At 43.2% G+C, this 22,871-nt stretch overlaps 1 protein-coding gene and 1 long non-coding RNA gene across 2 annotated transcripts in view; one reads left to right on the top strand and one right to left on the bottom strand.

The window, feature by feature from the left end:
- Positions 1-22,759, top strand: part of LOC137153525 (uncharacterized) — a 50,016-nt gene extending 27,257 nt beyond the window's left edge. The window contains exons 2-3 of the long non-coding RNA XR_010919824.1: positions 19,535-19,684; positions 22,206-22,759. This is a non-coding gene — a long non-coding RNA (uncharacterized lncRNA). The remainder of the gene's footprint in view (positions 1-19,534; positions 19,685-22,205) is intronic.
- Positions 3,039-22,871, bottom strand: part of PGAP1 (post-GPI attachment to proteins inositol deacylase 1) — a 71,079-nt gene continuing 51,246 nt past the window's right edge. The window contains exons 20-27 of the mRNA XM_067548976.1: positions 18,585-18,678; positions 17,866-17,956; positions 17,424-17,621; positions 7,782-7,917; positions 6,813-6,863; positions 5,145-5,371; positions 4,600-4,704; positions 3,039-3,609 (exon numbers count right to left, since the gene is read on the bottom strand). Of these exons, the coding sequence (XP_067405077.1) occupies positions 3,471-3,609; positions 4,600-4,704; positions 5,145-5,371; positions 6,813-6,863; positions 7,782-7,917; positions 17,424-17,621; positions 17,866-17,956; positions 18,585-18,678 (1,041 nt within the window). The 3' untranslated portion in view covers positions 3,039-3,470. The remainder of the gene's footprint in view (positions 3,610-4,599; positions 4,705-5,144; positions 5,372-6,812; positions 6,864-7,781; positions 7,918-17,423; positions 17,622-17,865; positions 17,957-18,584; positions 18,679-22,871) is intronic.

Below are 22,871 nucleotides of genomic sequence, written 5' to 3'. Positions count from 1 at the left end.
TAATACATATTCAATCACAGTATATTAATAAGTTATCATAATTATGTTTGCCATTGTTCAGAGTATACTTGATTCCCTTACAGTGGGTGCCCTTAAATTCGTGCTGGTTTGAAAAATTATTGATTCTACCCCCTATTGCCCTATCTTAAATATACAGACTCTTTTCAACTCATAGGCTCTTTAAAAGAAAAAGAAACTGAAATATGATCAACTTATTAAATAAGTGTATTATTTATAACTTATGAAACATTGTGTCATTTTATTTTAGAAAACAACAGAGGCAAGCATAATTAAACCTGTATTAATAGAAACAAACCTATATATGTACACATCTCTAAAGGGGTTGTCTGCTTTGCAGAGTGTTGGTGCACAGTACTGTCTGAAAAATTAAGTCTCTAACAGAAATTCTAAATTGGTCATCCAAAAATAGACCAAAGATTTTAACAAATCTGCAAAACACACTCAGCCTGAGACTGCTGTATGAGAATCCTCAGAGTGCCATTATCTCATTGAGAAAAGGGATTGGTCTATATAAACTAGAGAGACAAGATGGGTGAGATAATGTCTCTTTATTAGACCAACTTCTGTTGGTGAAAGAGACAAGCTTTCGAGCTACAAAGAGCTCTTCTTCAGGTCTGGGAAAAGTACTCGGTGGCTCAGCTAATTTAGCTGTGGAGCTTGAAAGCTTATCTATTTCACCAACAGAAGTTGGTCCAATAAAAGATACTACTTCACCACCTTGTCTCTCTAATCCCTGCTATCAATATGGCTAAAACAACACTGCTATATAAACTACACCTTTAATAAATGGAAGAGGGTTGTGAAAGGTATTCTTTCCTTACTGTGACAGTGGTTTGGGATAGCAAAAGCTCAGATATTTGTCTTAGAAAAAACATAGTAATATTCTGGGTTTGACTTCCATCAATTCTCATTTTGAAGCAGATGGTGTAGGTACTACAATGTAGTAAAAATACATTTCTGTATTTGCTATTTAATGAATAGCTTACTTAAAATAAAGTAATAAAATGAAATACTACTTTATTTTAATGAAAATTTCATGTGTCTCTGCAGAAGGCCATAATCAATAGAAATAAGCCTAAATACAGGTTTTATTCTCCTCATTCACAGGAAGTGCTTCATGAACAGGGAGGGAGATTATTTGACCTCTGCATAAGGCACTGGTGAGACCATTGCTGAAATACTGTGTCCAATTCTGGTGTCCATACTTTTAAAAGGGTGTTGAAAAACTAGAAGGGGTTTGAAGAAGAGTAACAAGAATGATTTGTGGCTGAGAAAACTCATCTTACAATAAGAGAGTAAATGAGCTCAATTTATTTATCTTATTCAAAAGAAGGTTTAGAGGCAATTTAATCACAGTCTGTAAGTACTTACACCCAACCCTCTGAAAATAAGGGGTCTTATCTTGCAGATTAGGACATAAAAAGACAGTGGCTGGAAGTTAAATTGGCAAAGTTAAATATTTATCTCCTGTTTGAACAGTGAGGGTATCTAACCACTGCAAGAATGTAAATTCAATGGGTCTACTTGCAGAATAAGGTACTACACAGCGTAAACCAGGGTAGCAAAAATCAGGTCCTATGCTAGAAATACAGTACAATATACAGCAAGGAAGACCAATCCTAGGATAAACAGCTTTCACTGGATTGGAATGGCTTACAGAAAACTCTACCTAGCTCTGCTTCTCTCTCAAATTACACAGTAATCCTAAACTAGAAATATTATTACTCTATTCTATATTTGGATATGAGGTTTTAGGATAAAGGACTGCAGAATTTGGCTACAAATACACAAGCAGATCATACTACGAGTGTGTGTGTCATATACATACATACTGCAGCATACATCTGGGTAGAAATCAAATTTCAGGTTGCAGTTTGTTCAAAGGCCTTTTCTGATTTACAAAATTTACATAAATGTTAAGATTAGAAAACCAGCATATATATTATTGGTAACAATAACGGTGATACAGTTAGCTACTGATTATCTTATTCATACTTAAATCAGTCTTAAGGGTTTGCTAACAGCTTGGACTGCCAGTTTACGAGCTGACAAATAGTAAGGTGCTGCAATTTGTCATGTCACCTCACACTTCCAGTTTGGAAAGTCTGTGTAAACTTACAGTCTTTTCAGCCAGCTCAACTAAATGCCTCTTAAAAACCCAAGCCAGAATTAACTGAGGCACTTCAGGCAAGAATGATGCAATACACTAAAACAAATGGGTTAGGCTCTACTGCTGCAGGGAGCATATGCTGTAACTTGACTGTTTATAGGTACTGGATTTCCTCACACTATTCATATGACAAGATCAGAAAGAAAGAAAGCTATCAGATAGGTTCAGTGCTTTGATATTAAGGTGATAGGTGTCTCAGAAATACCAGAGATACAGAAGATACACAGAAATGAGTAGTTGATCCATCTCTGTTTAGAATCAACCAATCAGATTTACAATGATTATAGATCATTTCAGCTTGATGGATACACTTTTGTTTTAAAACACTTATACCAAGGGAGAGATTTCCTATACATTACAGATACCTGTCTTGGGTATTTTAATAATGCCAGTCAATATAGGACTGAAGCAATAAGATGCTACTTTACAGAGCTGATTATTACGGTCAGTATTTCCCACTATTACTGAGATTCTGGCACAGGTTCAGAATTTGCCTGTTTTCTCCAGAATCTGTCAATGTTTTAAAACAACATTAGAGAAATTGTGTATGAATCTATGATATCCTTCCTGAATAGACAAAGACATACAGTATATATAGTTTTAGCACTCTCACAAAAGGTAAAGCTTATAAACCACTAACACTTTCAATAATCACACAAATATGCCACAGACACTGATAAAAATGTCTGTAGAAACAACAGTTCAGTAGACACAATACACTCTAGTTTGTATAGATGAAAGAAAAAAGAAAATTATTATAGCTTGTTAGTGTGGCATAAAAAGATTAAAAGTATTCTTGGCTTTTTGTGATACTGTGCATTTCAATCATTTGTGAATTTTACCCATCACACTTTAGGACTCAAGAAAAAGATGAAGGTTCAATATAAGCACAATGTAGGGTAAACGTGTTTCAACACAAAACCAAGTGTCAACAGACATATCAAAATGTCTGCAGTGTGGATACAGAAAGGTGTGCCTATTTAAATCTAGAACACCATAGTGTTATGCTAATAAGAAGAGATTTTTTTGTGTTCAGAGAAATATTGCAATTCTCCGATTAATTTTTCAAAATAGTAGGCTAACACGACAAGAAGGTTTCTAAAAGATTTCCCAAACACCCCAAACTACACAAGAAGTGTTTGCAATTCTGTCATCTTCTCCAAATGATGTTGATTAAATATTACATTAGTGTGGATATTTCTTTGTTCAACTTTGTATTATTTTCCAGCATCCATTTCTGGGCCACAGATTTTCCAATTCCATTTGGAAAGTTAAAGATTTACACAATGCAACACAATACATGTAGAAGAAGAGAAAAGATGACAAAGTATGGTACTCTGTATAAATGCATTGGTCCGAAGGCCACCACAGCTACAGACAAAGGGAGAGGAAGTTGCGCTGCAATTTTCAACAGTTTACTGTGTGAGAAGAGAGAAAAACAGTTTACCATTTTTATAACTGCAAGCCATACAGCAGGAGACAAAGCTGTGCAAACTCACCATTGAGCTTGGTTTTAAGAAGAATTTATTGATTTTAATATATTAATGGGTAATCTGGAAAATCTTGTGTTGTGGCTCTCTGCGCTGAATCTGTACTATGGATAAATAAAGGACTTCATCTATTAGCATAGTCAACTGAAACTACTCATGGGGGGAGCTTCACTCTGTAATGAAAGGCTAGGTTGACTATTCACACTGTGCTATTTTGTGCAACAAGATAAAGTATTTTAATTTAGAAGCAGATTATTCATGTGCAGTAAGTTTTTCATTACATTTTTGATTAAGGTCTTGCCTAGATGGAAAATTTTTCCAGTTATACTGCCCTAATTATATGGTGTAACTCCCTCATGTGGAGACCCTAATTCTGGAATAACAGCAGATTTTTTCAGCTTAACTTGAACAGTTGCCAAAGCAACAAAGTAAATCAGAAAAAGACATTCTTATATGAGAATAAGTGTCCATTCAGGGAATTATCACAGTGCAACTGTAGGAACTTAAATTCACATTGTATCTTATACAGATATAACTTTCCTACATATACAAGGCCTAACACTCACACCTGTGAAGAATAAGGCTCTGAAGGATTCAATAAGGTGTGAATGTAAAGCTAAAAAATAAGTTCTTGATCTGACAGATTGTTGATGTATCAGATCAATATTACATTTGATTTGTGATGCATAGATTATGTGTCAGATCAATATTACATTTGACACCTTTCATTAACACTCACCTTGGAATTTCAAGGTTTAATAATACAAATGTCATAAATGTTAAGGAGAGCTTAACAGCTAAATGTCTGTGCATCACAAATCAAGTTTAACCACAGACATGGAAAAGGACTCAAGAAATATAGGTATAGGGTCTACAGAGGACTAGAAATAATGAAGAACTGAGGATTAGTTAGCATACCTTGATTTTACTTTAGAAGTACTTGCATTCATGAGAATTCCCAAAGTGGATACAAGAATAATAGCCATAGTTCTACATGGATCAGGATCAAGTCTAATCTTGTACCTACAAAAAAAAGCAAATTGTGCAAAGACAGCACATTATTACAAAAAAAATTTTAACCACTATAAACTACACAGAAGTTAAACAATCAAAAGGACAGCCTGGCAACACATGAACAGCTAATCCCACATGAGAAATTAGGGTGGGAGCATTCTCAGTGTAAATCACAGGGGCTAAGATTCAGCCCTGCCTGTAAATCCCTTAAAAGTCTCTTCATCATATAATTTGATTTTCATAATAGCTAACCATAAACCATTATACAGGATTGATGTGTACAGATACCAGTTATGTAAATTCATTCAACTAGAGCCTTTAAGTGCTACTATAAAGTAATATTAATAGTCACAGAAACCTTTGCAATTTTAAATCAGCAGCTGTTTGGGAGAAAAGTACTAAGCAAACTATAATATTGATTTTTTTTATGCTGGCAATTTAAATGTTACCTGAGATTTTTAAACCAATAAATTAAAGATGGCAAACTGAGTAGCACAATCCATGTGAGTAAATGGATGACTGTAATATGTATCTTAAGACTGTTTACAACGTTGTCAATAGCTGAGGTGGTGGTGAGTGATGCTGCTACTGCTTCTGGAATGGTCTCTGTTGAATCACAGTTCTTTACTGTCTCTTTATTGGAATTATCTGAAGTTTCTTTTGTGTGCTTTGGATCCTGTAAAGAAAAACCCCCAAATATTGGTACAGAATAGATAGGACTAATAAAATTAACATAAAAACCCATTAAGATAATAATAGCAACATGCCATTTCTGATTCAGGAAAATAAACAGATTTGCAATTTTACCCAGTACTAGCCAAGGTTAAAGGATCACCTTCTTGGGATTCCCTGAAAAAGCCATTTTTAAAAGAAATATTCAGCTTTTAAAGCTTCTAATACAACCACTGTCTCTCCTTCTAGAGGAGTGGTTTCATGACTCCAGGGCTACAGGAAGAAAGGCGAACAAAGATGGAGAATGGAGATACCAGGAGGAGACCTCAGGGAGCTCCTGGAGGCAAGAAAGGGGGGGAAAAAGAACAGAATACAGGGGATAGTAAAGAGTCTGGGTGAAGACCAAAGATGAGGCAGAGAGAAAGGAGGAAGACACCACAAGCGGGATCAGAGACAGGCAGCAGGAGTGAAAGATAAAGAAAGGGGATGCTGATTTTCAAAGAAGAGAATAATAAAAGAAAGGACAAATGAGAATGAAACAGAGGGACAGAATGAAAGAGATGGAAGGAAAAACTAAGAGGAGGAAAAAACTGGAGAAAAAGATGACTTTTTTTTTTTTTAGATTAGTGAATTAAGATGTATTTTATTTCATTTCCCTGACATATCATTCTAAACTTGGAAAGTGATGGGTAGCTATTCTGAGCACATATATTAATATACATACCATAGATTCTATTGCTAAGTAATTGGAGAAAGAGACAGAAAATAATCTAAATGTCCCCATGCATGAAACTGGTCTAATATTTAATTTTCCATTCATTTTTAAAAATAATCAGAATTTTAGTCCATATCCCTACCCTCCTCCCTCTCCCTCCAAGTCCTTATTCATTAAGTCCTACTACATCTCCTCTTGTACCCCACCATAGTTAAAAAAATTGCCTGAGCTAAGTATTTAAAGATAGCACAGGTTATTAACACCTACACAATTAGATGCAAGGAAGAACATTTTCTCCCTATTATACACAGGGAACACAGGAAAATTACACACAGGAAAAATACCAAAATAATTAACTAGAAAAATAATTACTGTTTCTAATCTTTCCTAATCTCACCAATAGCACAAAATCTCTGGTTATTACCTAAGTGATCTCAAGAATGAGAGTATAAAATACAGATATCAGTGACGACACAGGCTACTCCAAGGGTCTCTGCTTTTTCCTCTTCTACTCTAATGAACTAGATAAGCCATTACCTTTAATGTTAGTTCTAGCCTCCTCTAGTCACCAAACCACTGACTAACGTTATTTCCATTTTAAGACTACCAAGTCCAGGTTCACAGATGACAATGTTGCTTGTCAACTGACATTGCTGACACATGATAAACACACAATCCCGTATAGGGGTGCTGATTGTTTTCTATCATTTGTAGTATTAAATAGACTTACCATATTAAGAACATTTTGCTCTATTCTTACATTCGAATGTAGCTTAATAACCTATGAGAAGACAGACATGTTTATTTTGTACATTGGTTCTACACATAGCACCTACCATGCCTAAATAAAAAATGTCGTGCTGGCTCTAGAGTCTTCTGTCCCCATATTTTGGCTCTTGGGAAGCACAGCTCAATTGAGGCTGTAATGAAAAGGACTTCCCCAGCAATGTTTTCAGAATGGAGGGTGTATTAGCTTCTCTGTTTTTTCCATTGAGTTTGACAGAGAGCAGGAGAAACTCTACATATCCCCTGCCCTTTACTTCCACTTCAGAGTCCCTCAGCAAAATACACAAGAGATGCCCATTTTCAGAGAATCTGCTGCAGCCAAAAAGGTATGCATGTGTTGAGGGTGTCAGCGTGGAGATGGCCCTACCCTCCTGTGGATCACAGGGAATTCAGAGAGTTTGGAGACCAAAGTGCTATTCATTTGACAGTCTGCACGCACATGTCCCCGTTCTTCCCCTCCCCCAAAAAACTTTTGGGAAAAGTCAGTGACAGGATCTTTACAGAATTTTCCTATCAAGGTTCCTTCCACTACTCAACTTTCCATGACAAGGCATGATCAGGCCCTTGGCTTTATAACCTCAGTTTGAAAAATTTAAAAATACTTTGTTTACAAGACTCACCATATAAGACACCTGTGCATAAGATCAATACAACCCAGAGATGAAGATTATATTTGTAGTTCCTTCAGGAGGACATGTTCAGATGAGTAAAAAACTTGAAAAATATCACTGGATTGTGAAACATACCAGATAAGTATGTATTTTAAAAGGTTCTGCATGTAAGTATATTAAAGCATTTTTTAAATTCTGAAAAGGATAAACTGTTCTATATTTTCCCTTTGATATTCACCTAGTATTAAAGTAACTAAGGCATTTAATTCAGATATTGACTCAATTATTTGTTGTTTTAATACCTTGAACATGTAGTGAAGATAGATAATTAATATAGCAAATGCTCCACAAGTGGTCCAGCTAACAAAAACCAGAAGAATGGCCACAAATGCTCTTCTTGGTGTCATCAATTTGCTGTCTTTAGGAAGTCCAGAGGGTCTACAATGACAAAATTACTATCTGTTAGAATACTAAGACAAAAATTCACAGTTATATAGAAGGGAAAAAGTTTCTGGTTCATGAAAAGCTTAAATCAATTATGTAATAAGTAAGGAGGTAACTAATGCTTACCTTCTCAGAGGTCCATAATCAAGTTTAGAATATCGTTAACATACAATGTTAAGATACCAATTACTGTGCCTGAAACACTCTTCAGCTGTCAATTTGTTACCTAATACATCCATTTCTTCAAGAATGTCAGGTTTTTTAGTTAATAAATTCATGTCCTTTTAAGTGCCTGAGACTGCATGTAATAAATAGTTCACATTCTAACTTCTGGTGCGAGTGAAAAAACAGGGTTACTTACCAGTAACTGTTGTTCTTCGAGATGTGTTGCTCATATCCATTCCATTATAGGTGTGTGCGCGCCCTGTGCACAGATTCCCGGAACTTTTTTCCCCTTAGCAAGCCCCATAGGGTCGGCTCAGGCGCCCCCTGGAGTACCGCGCTCATACCGTAGTACATAGGGCGCTGCCGACCCCGTGGGCCCTCAGTCCCTTCTTTCTGCTGACTCCGACAGTGGGGACGGAGGGTGGGTGTGGAATGGATATGAGCAACACATCTCGAAGAACAACAGTTACTGGTAAGTAACCCTGTTTTCTCTCTTCGAGTGATTGCTCATATCCATTCCATTATAGGTGATTAAATAGCCGTACCTTGGAGGTGGGTAGGAGTTAGCGTTGCGCCGCCCTCGCCAGCACAGCTCTGCGGAATCCTGCGTCCTCTCTCGCCTGCTGCATGATGGCGTAGTGAGTCGTCGGTCCACACCTTTATGTCCAGGTCGCTGCTCTGCAGATGTCCTGCAGGGGAACTCCTCCCAGGAAGGCCGCAGATGAGGCCTGGGCCCTAGTTGAGTGCGCTGTTACAGCTCCTGGAAGCGGCCCCTTCGCCTGCTCATAACAGGTCTTGATGCAGGCAGTGATCCAGGTGGAGATGCGCTGGGTGGAGACAGGTGAGCCTTTCATCCAGTCCGCCACTGCCACGAACAGCTGCATCGACTTCCAGAACGGCCTGGTCCTCTCGATGTAGTAGGCCAGGGCTTGTCTGACATCCAGGGAGTGCCATCTCCTCTCCTCCACTGAACTGTGCGGTTTAGGAAAAAAACACAGGGAGGAAGATATCCTGGTTATAATGAAACTGAGACACCACCTTAGGCAGGAAAGCTGGGTGGGGTCTCAGTCGGACCTTATCCTTGTAGAAGACCGTGTAGGGGAGCTCCGAGGTTAAAGCTCTTATCTCGGAGACCCTCCTAGCTGATATAATGGACACTAGGAAGGATACCTTCCAAGAGAGGACGAGCAGCGGGCATGTAGCCATGGGCTCGAAGGTTGGTTCTGTCAGCATGGCGAGGACCAGGTTTAAGTCCCAGGGAGGCACCGGGTCGTGGACCTGGGGATATAGCCTCTCCACCCCTTTGAGGAACCTAGCTGACATGGGGTGTGAAAATAAGGCTCTGCCCTCCATTGGCTGGTGGAAGGCCGAGATGGCCGCCAGGTGCACCCTAAGAGAGGCCAGGGCTAAGCCCTGTAGCTTCAAGTGAAGGAGGTACTCCAAAATTGCCTGTATTGGCGAGGACCTCGGTGGGATGCCCCGGGACTCAGCCCAACAGGTAAAACGCTTCCACTTGGCTCGGTACACCACCTGGGTGGAAGGTTTCCTGCTGCTAAGCAGGACCTGCTGTACTTGCATGGAGCAGGCTCTCTCCCCCTCCGTCAGCCACAAAGTCTCCAAGCTGTCAGGTGGAGGAAGTCCAGGTCTGGGTGGAGCAGGCAGCCCTGGTCTTGGGAGAGTAGGTCGAAACACCTCGGGAGCAGCAGGGGCGTGGCTATGGACAGGTCCAGCAATATGCTGAACCAGTGCTATCTCGTCCAAGCTGGGGCGATCAGTATGACATCTGCCTTGTCTCTCTTGATCTTCAAGAGGACTCTGGGCAGCAACGGAATGGGGGGGGAAACGCACACATGAGGGTCCCCGTCCAGTCTATAACGAACGCGTCGGAGAGGAGAACCTCGGGCATTTCCTGTTCCAGGACGACGCAAACAGGTCCAGTTGGGGAACACCCCACTTGTGGAAGACAGAAGCTACCACCTCCGGGTGTAGTGACCAGTCGTGTCGGGGAAGGAACGACCTGCTGAGGCACTCCACCTCATCGTTCCTGACCCCCAGGAGGTGAGAGGCAGATATATGAAAGTCGTGTCTCACTGCCAAGTCCCAAAGTTGTATGGCCTCCTGGCAGAGGGCCGAGAAGTGCGCTCCCCCATGCCTGTTCATATAGAACATGGCTGCTGTATTGTCTGTTAGGACCTGTACCACTCTGCCCTTGAGGAACCGGAGGAAAACTCTGCATGCCAGGCGGACTGCTCTGAGTTCCCTGACATTGATGTGGAGGGACATCTCGCCTGGTGACCAGCGCCTTTGGGTGCTCAGGTTGCCGGTAATGTGTGCTCCCCACCCCACATCTGAGGCGTCCGTGATCAGAGTCACCGATGGTATTACCTCCCTGAAGGGAACTCCCTTCAACACCTCCCTTGGGTCCTTCCACCAGAGTAGGGAAGCCAATATCTGGGTGGGCAACGTGACCACCCTGTTCAGAGGGTGTCTGGTTGGGGTGTACACTGAGGCTAGCCACGTCTGGAGAGGCCTGAGTTTGAGGCGAGCCAACTTCACCACATACGTGCAGGCTGCCATGTGTCCCAAAAGCTGGAGGCAACGCCTGGCTGTCGTCATGGGGGACCTGTGAAGGTCGTCGATTATGGCAGCCATCGCCTCGAAGCGAGGCTTTGGGAGGAAGGCTTTGGCCTGGGTGGCATCCAGTGTGGCCCCAATGAACTCTGCGCTGCACAGGAGTGAGAATGGACTTCTGCTCGTTGATGAGCAGCCCCAGGTTGGTGCACACTGCGCACGTGAGCTCCAGGCTGTTCCTGACGTGGGCCCTGGATCTGCCCCGGATCAGCCAGTCGTCCAGGTATGGGAATATCTGAACTCCACTGAGGCGCAGGTAGGCCGCAACTACTGCCATACACTTCGTAAACACCCTGGGGGCGGATGAAAGGCCAAAGGGCAGGGCTGAAAACTGGTAGTGGCCACCAGCTACCACAAACCGTAGAAACCTTCTGTGCCCTGGGAGGATAGAGATGGGAAAGTATGCATCCTTTAAGTCGAGGGCAGCATACCAGTCCCCTGGATCTAGGGTAGGAATGATGGAGGCTAGGGAGACCATCCGAAACCTGAGGCATCTGATGAACTTGTTCAGAGGGCGGAGATCTAGAATGGGTTTTAGGCCCCCCCTTGGACTTGGGGATTAGGAAATACCGAGAGTAAAATCCCCTTCCCCTTTCTCGTGGGGGAACTTCTTCCACAGCTCCTAACTGGAGGAGGGAGCAGACTTCCTGAGTGAGGAGCTGCTCATGAGAGGGGACCCTGAAGAGGGACTAGGTGGGGGGGGAATCTGGAGGGAAGGCCATCAGCTGTAGGGCATAGCCCCTGCAGATTATACCAAGGACCCATCAGTCCGAAGTAATGCTTTGCCAGTGGGTATAATGCGGCCTGAGTCTGTGAGCAAAGGGCCGGTAGAGACCCAGGAGGAAAGGAAGAGTGCCACCCCGTGCGCACCATCAAAAGGATTTTTTATTATTTTGGCCCTTATTTGGGCCTTGCTGAGGCCCCGCCGAAGAACCTGAATGGTCACGGCGGTTGGGGCCCCAGAACTGCTCCCGACCCCTCCTGGGTTGAGCGGGTCTGGGGGGCTGCCTTGGGGGAGGCTGAGGCTGCCGCTGGACCTGAGGCCAAGACTGACGTCTTGAGGCCTGTGGGGTGTAGAGCCCTAGGGACCGCAGCGTAGCCCTTGAATCTTTCAGGGCATGGAGCTTGTCATTGGTTTTGTCCGAGAAGAGGCCAGCACCATCGAATAGAAGATCTTGTATGGTCTGCTGGACCTCTTGGGACATCCCCAATGACTGGAGCCACGAGGATAGGTGCATGACTATGGCCGAGGCCATAGCCCTGCTGGCAGGATCCGCCACATCACTGGAGGAATGCAAGGCCGCTCCTGCCACCGCAGTGCCCTCCTCGATTACGGTCGAGAAGTCTGCCACTTGATCCTGGGGTAACACCTGTGGCAGGATCTTAGCGAGTCTCTGCAGTGAGGACAAGAGGTTCAGGTTGTACCTCCCGAGGAGCGCCTGGTGGTTCGCGATCCTCAGCTGCAGAGACGCCATTGAATAGACCTTGCAGCCAAACAGGTCTAGCTTTTTGGCTTCCTTATTTTTGGGGGTGTTACCCTGGGCCCCGTCTGTCCCTCTGATTCACTGCATCCACCACTAGTGAGCATGGGGCAGGGTGGTTATATAAGTATTCAAACCCCTTGGTGGGCACAAAGTATTTCCTCTCGGTGCCCTTGGCAGAAGGGGGAATCGAGGCGGGGGTTTGCCAGAGGGATTTTGCTAATTTGAGTACCCTCTCGTGTACAGGCAGGGCTACTCTAGATGGGCTTGCCATCCCCAAAACCCCGAATAGTGGGTCCTCCTCCTCTGAGAGCTCTTTTAGCTCTAAGTTCAGGTTGCTAGCAACTCTTTTTAGCATGTCCTGATGAGCCTTGAAGTCAGGCAATGGTGCCTTACGGTCCCGGGAGATCACATCATCCGGGGATGAGGAGGAGGATTGAGGAAATGGCCTTGTGGAGGGGCCTTCCTCTAGGTCTGATCCCCTGTCGGAGGGATGGCCCTTATCCGGCTGGCTCGTAGGGGAGTGGGTGGCGGGGCCACTGATGAGTAGAGCGAGGCGGTAGCCTGGCCCACTTGTGTGCTCCAGGGGCCCCAATATGGCCACTGCCAAGGTTCCTGAGGCCATGCTGAAGCTGGCATCGGTGCCGACTGGGACACCTGATGCCGGGATCTGGATCCAGAGCCGCTGGATCTCCGCTTACTTTCCTTTGCAGGGGAGCGGCTCCTGGAGGATAACTATGGTGAATGCGTGTGTGAACGTCGTGTGCGGTGCCGGCGTGGAGAGGAGCGGCTGGAGCTGGAATGTCTCCACCCTCTCGACGTCTTGCGTCGACACTTCTCCCCCTGGGAATGGGAGCGGTGCCGTCGGTGCCGACGCGAAGATCGGGACCTGTGAGGATCGGTGCCGACCAGAGGATCGGGACCGTAAGGATCAGGACTGCCCGTGAGATGCCGTGTGCATCGGTGCCGAAGGCATCGTTGCAGGCGGCGGTGTCAGTGTCGGTGCCAGAGGTGTCGGTGCTGGCAACGAGATGTAAGGCAGCAGGATCCGCGCCGGGCTAGGTGCCGGGGATCGAGACCGGTGCTGTGGAGTGCAGTGCCGAGTTGGGCTCTCCAGGGAGGACTGAGAGGTAGCCCTGCGTGAACCCCTTGACTTCTCTCGGAGCTGCAGTGTCGAGGAGCTCGACGACTCGGTGCCGGAACTGGGAGGGGAGCCTGCACTCTCTACCCTCCTTGACCGTATGGGGGGAGACTTGGACTCCTGTCTCCGCCAACCACCGGGGCCCCCCAGCGTGGGTTTACCCTGAGATGCAGGTCCTGTAGCCCTCGGCCAAGGGGGGGTACGGAGGTGTGGGCAGGCCCATGAGGGCGTGTGCCGCGGCGAACGCCTCCGGCGTCGACAGCCCTTGCAGGGGCACTACCCCACTCCGCAGAGTCGGGGAAGGCTCCCTGCGTGGAGATGCTGGTGCCGGAGTAATCTCCACGGCACGTGGCTGGGGCATCTCCTGACTCCCCCCAGACCGGGCAGGCGGTGCGGGGGAGCCTCGGCGCATGGTGTCCTTGCAGCGTTTCGGTGACGGGCCCTGGATCAACGACGCCGGTGCTGGAGGAGTGCTCCGCACCGAGGAGACGCTCGATGCCGCAGGGGAACGTGCCAGCTCAGAGTCCGGACGGAGGGTGGACTCCATGAGGACAGCCTTCAGCCGCGCCTCTCTCTCCTTCTGGGTGCGGGGCTTGAAGGCTCTGCAGATCTTACATATATCTCTGCGGTGCTGCTCTCCGAGGCATCGGAGGCAGCGATCGTGAGGGTCACTCACGGGAAGAAGTTTGGCACACTCGGTGCAGGATTTGAAGCCCGTTGAGCCAGGCATGGCCCAACGTGAAGAAAAAAACCCCTAAGTGTTTCCTTAACTATCTATGTATAACTAAACTCACTTAACTACTTAACAATCTGAACAATCAACTAACAATACTAAGGGGCTGCGACTTGCAAAGCAAGAGGCAATGTTCCAGCAACCGTCAACGGGCGGAAAGAAGGAACTGAGGGCCCGCGGGGTCGGCAGCTCCCTATGTACCACGGCATGAGTGCGGTACTCCAGGGGGCCCCTGACCTGACCCTATGGGGCTTGCTAAGGGGAAAAAAGTTCCGGGAATCTGTGCACAGGGCGCACACACACCTATAATGGAATGGATATGAGCAATCACTCGAAGAGAGAATCAAGTTTTTTCAAACACTGGCCTAGGTTCTTCATGTTCACATCAGGGGAAGCCAGTAACCGGGAGTAACCAGCTAAGATGTAGTCCTGCAGAAAAGGATCTGGGAGTTATAGTGGATCATAAATTGAATATGAACCAACAATATGATGTAGTTGTGAAAAAGCACTGAAAAAGGTTCCAAGGGAGGTTCTGGAATCCCTGTCATTGGAGTTTTAAAGAACAGGTTAGACAAACACCTGTTAAGGATGGTCTAGATATACTTGGTCCTGCCTCAGTGCAGAGGCTGGACTAGATGACCTCTCGAGGTCCCTTCCAGCCCAATATTTCTATGATTCTATCTGTTTATTATTACTGTAGTACTAGATCAATACACAATGGTGCTTTCTGTAAGAGTGTTAATAAAATGTAGTGTCACATGTTAGCACAGAAGCCATAACAAAGAGTGCTAAAAAAGATTTGTTTTGTGACACACATTGTCCTCAGAAAGACAGGAGTAGGTATCCTGATTCTTTGGACATTCAAATGGCATCACCAAGAGTCAAGAATTAGTTTCTGAGATCACAAAAACCAGCAGAGGAAGTATTTCAGCAACAAAATGAGTGAATAGAAAAACGAAAATTCTAATGAAATGTATGTTCTTTGTGGAAATACAGTGGGCATTGCGATGTTATATTTCAAAATAGTAACTTTAGAACAGAAACTGAAAAGCTACCTGGGCTGTCTAAGAGGTGTGAAATTATGTACAATTGAACACACTTTGCCAACTGGTAAAACTGGATGTTGGTGAAGACGCTCAACGATTTTCTGAGGACCAAAAAACGATGCTAGATAGCAACAGGGCATCTTGAACTTTGAGATACCAGCTGAAGTTAGAAAATAACTGCATGGGTCCTAATAAGAAAAATGGTTGGTCTGAGTGGAACTGAAGCACAGAATGGGTGAAAGGAGATAAGAATTCAATGACCAGAAAGACAGTGAACGTATGAGTTCTTAAAAAAAGAAAAAGAAAAGAACAGTCATGCCATTATGTAATAATCAAACATGAAAAATGGGGAGGAGAAAGGGTGCCCAAATGGACAGGAACTTCAAACAACAAGGAGCCAAGAGAGCTAGAGTTCATGGATCGGATGGCTGTGCAGGAGGATTAAGATGATAGGACTTCTACACTTTTCTCCAAGTAGCAGCACTCTGACCATGGGGACATTTATCATTTTTACTTTGTTTCATAATGCACCCACATTAGAGGCATCCAAGACATCATGCATATTTCAAAACATTCATTAAACTAACATTGGTCTTAGTGGTCTAGAAACCACCCATTCAACTGAATAAGGGCAAAAATTGTATGCTAAAAAGGAAACAATTCTGTTAAAAAATGGACTGTTCCAAATGAAAAGGCTTTGGTCTAAATACTGAAGACAGCTACACAGGGACTCTGGGGCTGACAGTACTTGAGAAAGAATTATATAGAAAGCCCCCCCGACACACAAATCCCCTGCTCCTGGCCTTAGAAGACCACTTCATTATAGACACTGAGGACAACCCAGCCAAACCCAGTTTTACCTTGTAGGGAGATTTATGGAAAGATACAATTGTTCAAAAACCTCAGGACTAGACTACTATTGGCTTTAAAAAAAAAAAAAAAAAATCACCAAAACTCTGAATGGAATCTATCGATTTACTGGCAGCCAAAGCAAATTGTGAAATGTGGGTATTAATTTTTTTACCCTACCCTGAGTGCTCTCAGAATTTGCATACAGTCACATTGTTCAGCCAAGACAGAACAAGAAATGGGCACCCGTAAGAGAAATCTAGCCATAGCAGGATTTTAATAAAAATATCCTCAAACTGAAAAGTAACAGCATTATCGCTTAAGCTAAATTCTATTAGCTTTCAGTAGTGATAAGAGTACTTGGGTTGAAATGTGACAGGTTGTGTGTGCATTGTATGTATTATTGCTATCTACTTGATGGAACGTCAAAAGTGCAAATGTGAAGAAAAGGTTCATCTGGTGGATCTGCTCTTTGCTCATAAGGTAGACAGATTGAGTTTCTGGAGCTAAAATACTAAATTAATTTATTGATGACTCACATGTAGTTGACTAAGGAACATATCTATGAGAATACAGTCCTAAGAAAATAAGAACGGCCATACTGGGTCAGACCAATGGTCCATCTAGCCCAGTCTCCTGTCTTCCAACAGTGGCCAATGCCAGGTGCTTTAGAGGGAATGAACAGAACAGGTAATTATCAAGTGATCCATCCCCAGTCGTCTATTCCCAGCTTCTGGTAAACAGCAATCTCTGCCCATCTATCTAATAGACATGGATGGACATATCCAGTTCTTTTTTGAACCCTGTTAAAGTCTTATAGTTACAGTCAAACCATTAAAATGTAATTAAGTATATAATCCAACTTGGCTAATTTAGTGTTCTGTCCTTTCAAAAAGTCTTGTTAGTCTTTTTATATTTTAACAGTCTGTACATATAAATAAAAATTGTACATTCAAAATACTGGACATTAAAATACTCTCAGACATACCTGTAAAATATATGTTTCCTGTACAATGAAATGTGTGTCTGTAGAATTCTTACTGTACTGCATCCTCAGTGTTCTATAATTCAGGGTATCGGACACTAACAACAGATCATGAGCTTACAGTTTGCCCTGGACAGAGGTACATGTTGTTGTGCTGCCCCTGGGAAAGGGACTGTTTGGGAAAGGGACTGTGACTCTGTCACCTTCTTCTTTCCAGTTTCCACAAATCAAAAAGCCAGTATAGGTAGCCAGTGCAAAAAAGGAGGCAGTACAGGCCGCAATCTGGCCCCTTATATGTTGCATTTGTATGTGGTGCTGGCAAATCCTGATGATCAATAAAAAGGAGTTTACTGTAACTGGATTGTAGGATCTCGCCCACCCAAGTATTCCCAATTTTACAACTGTTAGGTTTCTCTATTTTACTTATTATCATTACAGTCATCTATACGAAGATAATTATATATTTTACCTTGTCAAAGCTAACCACAACGAAGACAAGAGCCTTAGAGATGAAGAGAAGAGTATGCCACCCCAGTAAGCAATTCCTGTCCCAAAAAGAAATAGAATCAGGGACACAAGGGGGAACCACGTATCCTGCTTATTCAGTACAACAGCATCCAACTCTGGCAAAAACAATACATTCCATATATCTTTAAACCAGTTAAACCTGCCAAAAATATGAAACAAGTATTAGTTGTCTTTTCTGATCACTATTTCACAAAATATACATAATTATTCCTGACACTACAGTTTTTTAATAAGATCAAGATCACATGACAAAAGGCATCTCTGAATCAAAGGATCACAAAGAAAATAAAAGAATACTATTTTGTTTTTAAAACTGTATTAATAAAACTTTTACACTTTGGAAACTGCTACAAAATTAAAACAAGTAACAGAAAATAACCTACCCCAATAGAAATTTAATAATATTCACAACAGGGTCCACTTTGTAAGGTCTGGCTGCTCTAGCCAGTGCATGAACAAAATCTGAACATTGGCCTAGAACAAAAACAAAAATTATATAGACACAATTCATACCTTGCCACAAAGCTCAAAACCAAAAACACAAAGCTTCAAAAGTGAAAACAACAATGATAACAAACTAACACTATTACTGTGCAACAGCAAGGCTCTTGCTCAAAGTCCTCATTAATCAGTTGATTACTAAGACACAGTTTCAGACAGACAGACATGATAAAAAAAGTTTATGAGGAATACTAACTTGAGCTGGAATGAGCTTGAATAAAGATGATTTTAGTGACTAGAGATTGCCAGTTTCCTGCACACATTTCAGTTTATTTTTAAAACTCTTTCAAAATAAATTCTACCCTATAACTATTTTTTTTAAACTTCTGACAAGGGCAAAATGTTGCAAGAGGACACTAATGCAGAAAAACCACTGTGCTCCTTTTTTTTGTTTGTTTGTTTGATATCATGGTGCAACTAAAGAAGAAAGCTATTTTAATTCTGAGGTATTAATATGATCAAAAATCACAGGAAAAACTACAGTGATGTATCCATGTGACAAGAATATTAATATGGTGGTTTCTAAATTCACAATGTCTGAAGATATGATTACTGTACAAAAAAAAGTATGGCTAATAAAAATCTTTTTACACAATGTTACCTGTTGAAATTAAGGTGCTTAACTGTCCTCCATATGCAAGAAGCATATTAGAAATAACATACACAGGAAGGGAACCACCATGAAATCTTATTACCTAGAAAACAAGGATGTTATAGGGTTAACTTGAGCAAACTAAAAAGGAATAAAAAATTAACACAGGTTACCTCATACTACCATAATGAAATTGTTATCATGAGGTGCAGGTTCTGCTCTCCCCTTGATGTATGTGCTTCAATAAATCCCATTAGCAATAAAAGTTATATTTGCTAAATACCCATCAATCAACCTCCTGAATGCCACCTGATTGGTGATAGAAATAAGATCCCAAATCACGTCTTTCAGATAAAGTATTTTGCAGTCAGGATAAGCATGGAAGGAATTAAGTAGTATCTAAATCATGTTTCACTGATAAAACCAAATATATTTAACAAAACAGGGATCATCAGTTGTATGCAATGCAATAAGTTTATAGCCAAAGAGCTTTTCAAATCACAGTTTTAGGCATTGGTTAGAATTGGTGTAAAAACAAAAATGCTTGTAACAAATGACAGACAGGAAATAAGTGAGCAAAACTGACAGGTCTGACTATTTAGTGAATATTTTATTCCTTTTTCATTAACAGATAATCAGAATTCAGTAAAAAAACTAGGATAACAGGAGAGCATAATTCAAAGACACCATACTAAAAATCCAGTGAACCAGTATTTCATGACACAAAGCGGTTTTATTTTGCCAAATCTGTATAACAGATGTCATAAAATGACAGCTAATGATTTTTTTAAATTTACACTGTAACATAGAGACAGTATTGACAGCTCTTCTGGGAGGCTATAAAAGTAGAAATATTTTAGGTTTATGTATAAATTTTGGAGAGATGCTTGCAAACAACATTCCCAGTTACTTTGGTACCATGAAGCTTCAGATGACCTGTCTATTTCTATTGATTCTAGCCTGGAAATGCTTCCTTCCTGTATGACAAAGTCTGCTGAAGAAACGGCTGACAACTCTCAGGGTTTTTTTTGCCATTAGAATAAGTTATGTTGACCACCAAGCAACATTTCCATGTCTTAAATGGAACAAGACAAGTACCTGGAGGCAAGGTAAAGAACACCTATAGCACCACCCCTTTCAAGTCTAAATATGTGACTGAGGATTGACACAATTGAGTCTTATCCCTCATTTGCAACTGGGAAATTTCTGTTTACATGCAACCATCATCATCACATGCCAGTGATCTATAGTGCAAGATTTTTCTTGTTCAGTGCTCCATTATGCTATTAAGACACAGCCCACCACTGGGTCCTGCACAGGTGCACTGTCCCAATAGGTGCATCTGAAGGCATTGTGCTTGACTCAAGTACAAACACCTCTGGGAGCATCAGAAAGCATGTTTGGGTGCTAGTCTGCATTTTAGCCTCATCTACATTAGCTTCTTTCTCGTAAAGTCTCCAACAGTTGATACCACCATTTGAAATCTACCAGAGGTAACAATAATGGGAACTCTAAGACAAGACTCTGATGGCTGCTGGTGCTCCTGCAACCATATTGTCTAGACCCTTCAGAACCCTTCTGGGTCCTGTGATTGTGCCCTAGTTTTGGGCAGGACACAGTTAGGTCTGCAGTATGCAAGAGACTCCTTGTATCTTTCTCTAACCCTTTTGCACCCATGTATTACAAAGGGTTTGTCTTCATTGCAACAATTAGCTTGAGTTTCTACACTCAAGGCTAGGCCAGCTTGAGTAGAGTAACTAGAGTGAGAGTGACTACAGTGCAAAACAACACTTGAGGTACACAGAGACCTGGTCTACACTGGCAGTGGAGGTTGACATAACACCGCTTATGTCGACCCCCTAAAGTATGCGTCTCCACTGGCACATAAGTTCCATCGATTTAAAGCACGGTAAACATCAACCTAATAAAACCACCTCTGCAAGTGACGTAGCGCTGAATTTGAATTCCATGGGTCGAATTTGTGCCAGTGTAGGCAGAGTGCAATGTAAACTGACACTAATGGCCTCCAGGAGGTATCCATAATGCCCCTTTGTGACCACTCTGGACCTTCATGCTCTGCTGTAACGTGGTCATGTAAACAGGAAATAGCTCCTCCCCTCAAGCCCCAGGAAATTTTGTATTTCCATTTCCGGTTTAGACAGCTTGGAGAGAGCTTTGTAACTGATCTGCTCATGGCGACTGCACGGCCCAAACACGTTCCAGCTTGGAGTCGACCATAGGTCTTGGATCTCATCAGTCTGTGGGGTGAAGAGTCTGTTCTGGCTCAGCTCCGAGCCAGCAAAAGAAATTTAGATATATATGAGAAGATATCTCGTGGCATATGTTGGAGAAGGGGCACAACAGGGACGTGCAGCAGTGCTGCATAAATATCAAAGAGCTGAGGCAGGCTTATCAGAAAACTAGGGAAGCTAACAGCCGTTATGGCTCCTCACCCAAAACATGCTGCTTTTACGAGGAGCTGCATGCAATTCTCGGCAATGATCCCACCGTGCCACCATGTAGCATTGATACCTCTGAAGAATCCCAGACCAGGATGAATGAGGAGAACTCTGTGGATGAGGATGAGGAGAGCAGGATGCAGGAGAGTGGGGTATCCATTCTCCCTGAGAGCCAGGACCTGTTTGTTACCCCAGAGCAGTCCAGTCACACATGACAGCGGGACTGATCAAGACGCAGGGGAAGGCACATCTGATGAATGTGTATGGCAAATCTTTTTTTTTTTTTTGCAGTTATGTCCCCAGTCCAGCTTCTTAAAAGGAGTTTGTGTTTTTGAGGGGAGGGTCTTACTGGGTGGTGGCAACTTCAGTGGAGGGTTACTCCCGGAACAGACTATTTATGTGCAGAGATATGCTCCAAGAATCCTCTGAGGATCTCTCAAGGAAACTTTCATGCAGGTAATCTGTTAACCTTTGCAGAAGGTTTCTGGGGAAGGCAGCCTTATTTCTTCCGACATGGTAGGATACCTTTCCCTGCCAGTCTGCTATTAAAGGAGCAGGCATCATCACAGAACATAGCATAGCAGCATAAGGACCAGGCCTGTACCCTGATGCTTGCAGGAAATCTTCCCTTTCCACCTGCGTTACTCTCAGGAGACTGATATCACGCATGGTCACCCAGGGAAGATGGTGCAAGTTTAAAGTACCCGACCAATACAGTCACTCTGTTTTATTCTTCTGCCATGGACTAGGTCCCTGGGCTCCTCTCCAAGATTATTCCTAGTCCTAGTACTGTTGCAATGGATATTATGGGTCAGGACACTAGTTGCCCTGTTTTCTGCTACCACAATACCCGCAGTATCCTCTAATCTGTTCTGCCCACCTCCTCCCAAACCAGTCTTTGGCATGTTAAAGGGGAGCCTGGTGATCCCTCTCCTTGCTCAAGTGTGGATTGTGGATTTTAGTGCTAATGAAGCCTCTCTAGAACAGATGCAAGGGCCCCTTGCTTACCATGTCTGTAATGCCAGTCCAACCCTTCCAAGATGTACAGAATGGAATGCGAGTCTGGCTTAGCCTTCTGAACATGAAGGGGAGTACTTTTTACACTGGAACATTTCCTTTACTACTTTGGGTCAGCTAATAATGGCAACTTTGTGCTTTGCTTATCTTACAGTAGACACCTCGGCCTTCTGCCTCCCCTTGCCAAACTCCAACTGAAAACTTTCCCAGATTAGGAAGCGGGAAAAAAACCATGTGGGATGACATGTTCAGCAAACTAATGAATGCCTCTGCGGCTGCTGACACAGAGCTCAGAGCCTGGAGGATGTCCCTGTCTGAAAAACTGGACATGGACATGGAACCCAGAAGATCTGCACAGGAGAAGCATGATATAAAACAGGAGATGTTGTGTATTATGAGGGATCAGTCCAACATGCTGAGGCACCTGGTAGAGTTCCAGGAACAGCAGCGGCAGGACGGACTCTCTCTGCAGCCCCTCAAAACGCTCTGCTGTCTACCACTTTGTTAACAGCCCCCACCCCGAAGTGGTCTAAGAGGAGACTGAGTAGGGTGCAGTATGTGCTGGACACCACACCAGTGGAGGTGAGCAGAAGGACGCGACGGCCCCTTTAAGAACTGCACGCAACCATATTGCTTACACAGTGACACTTTACAATGTTAATTTATCCTCCTTTCCCCCCATTGAAACGGATCACAAATAAAACTTTGTAGCAATAAAAAAACATCTGTCTTTATTCATTCATAGCTTGGGAGGGGAGACAAAAAAAGGGGGCCACTGGAGCGAGGGTGCGGGATGGGAAATAAAGGCACAGCACAGACA

This window comes from Emydura macquarii, unplaced genomic scaffold, assembly GCF_026122565.2.
Source record: "Emydura macquarii macquarii isolate MOO-44397 ecotype Brisbane River unplaced genomic scaffold, CSIRO-AGI_Emac_v2 contig_1253, whole genome shotgun sequence".
NCBI lineage: Eukaryota > Metazoa > Chordata > Testudines > Chelidae > Emydura > Emydura macquarii.
This window is presented reverse-complemented; position numbering and strand designations above follow the sequence as displayed.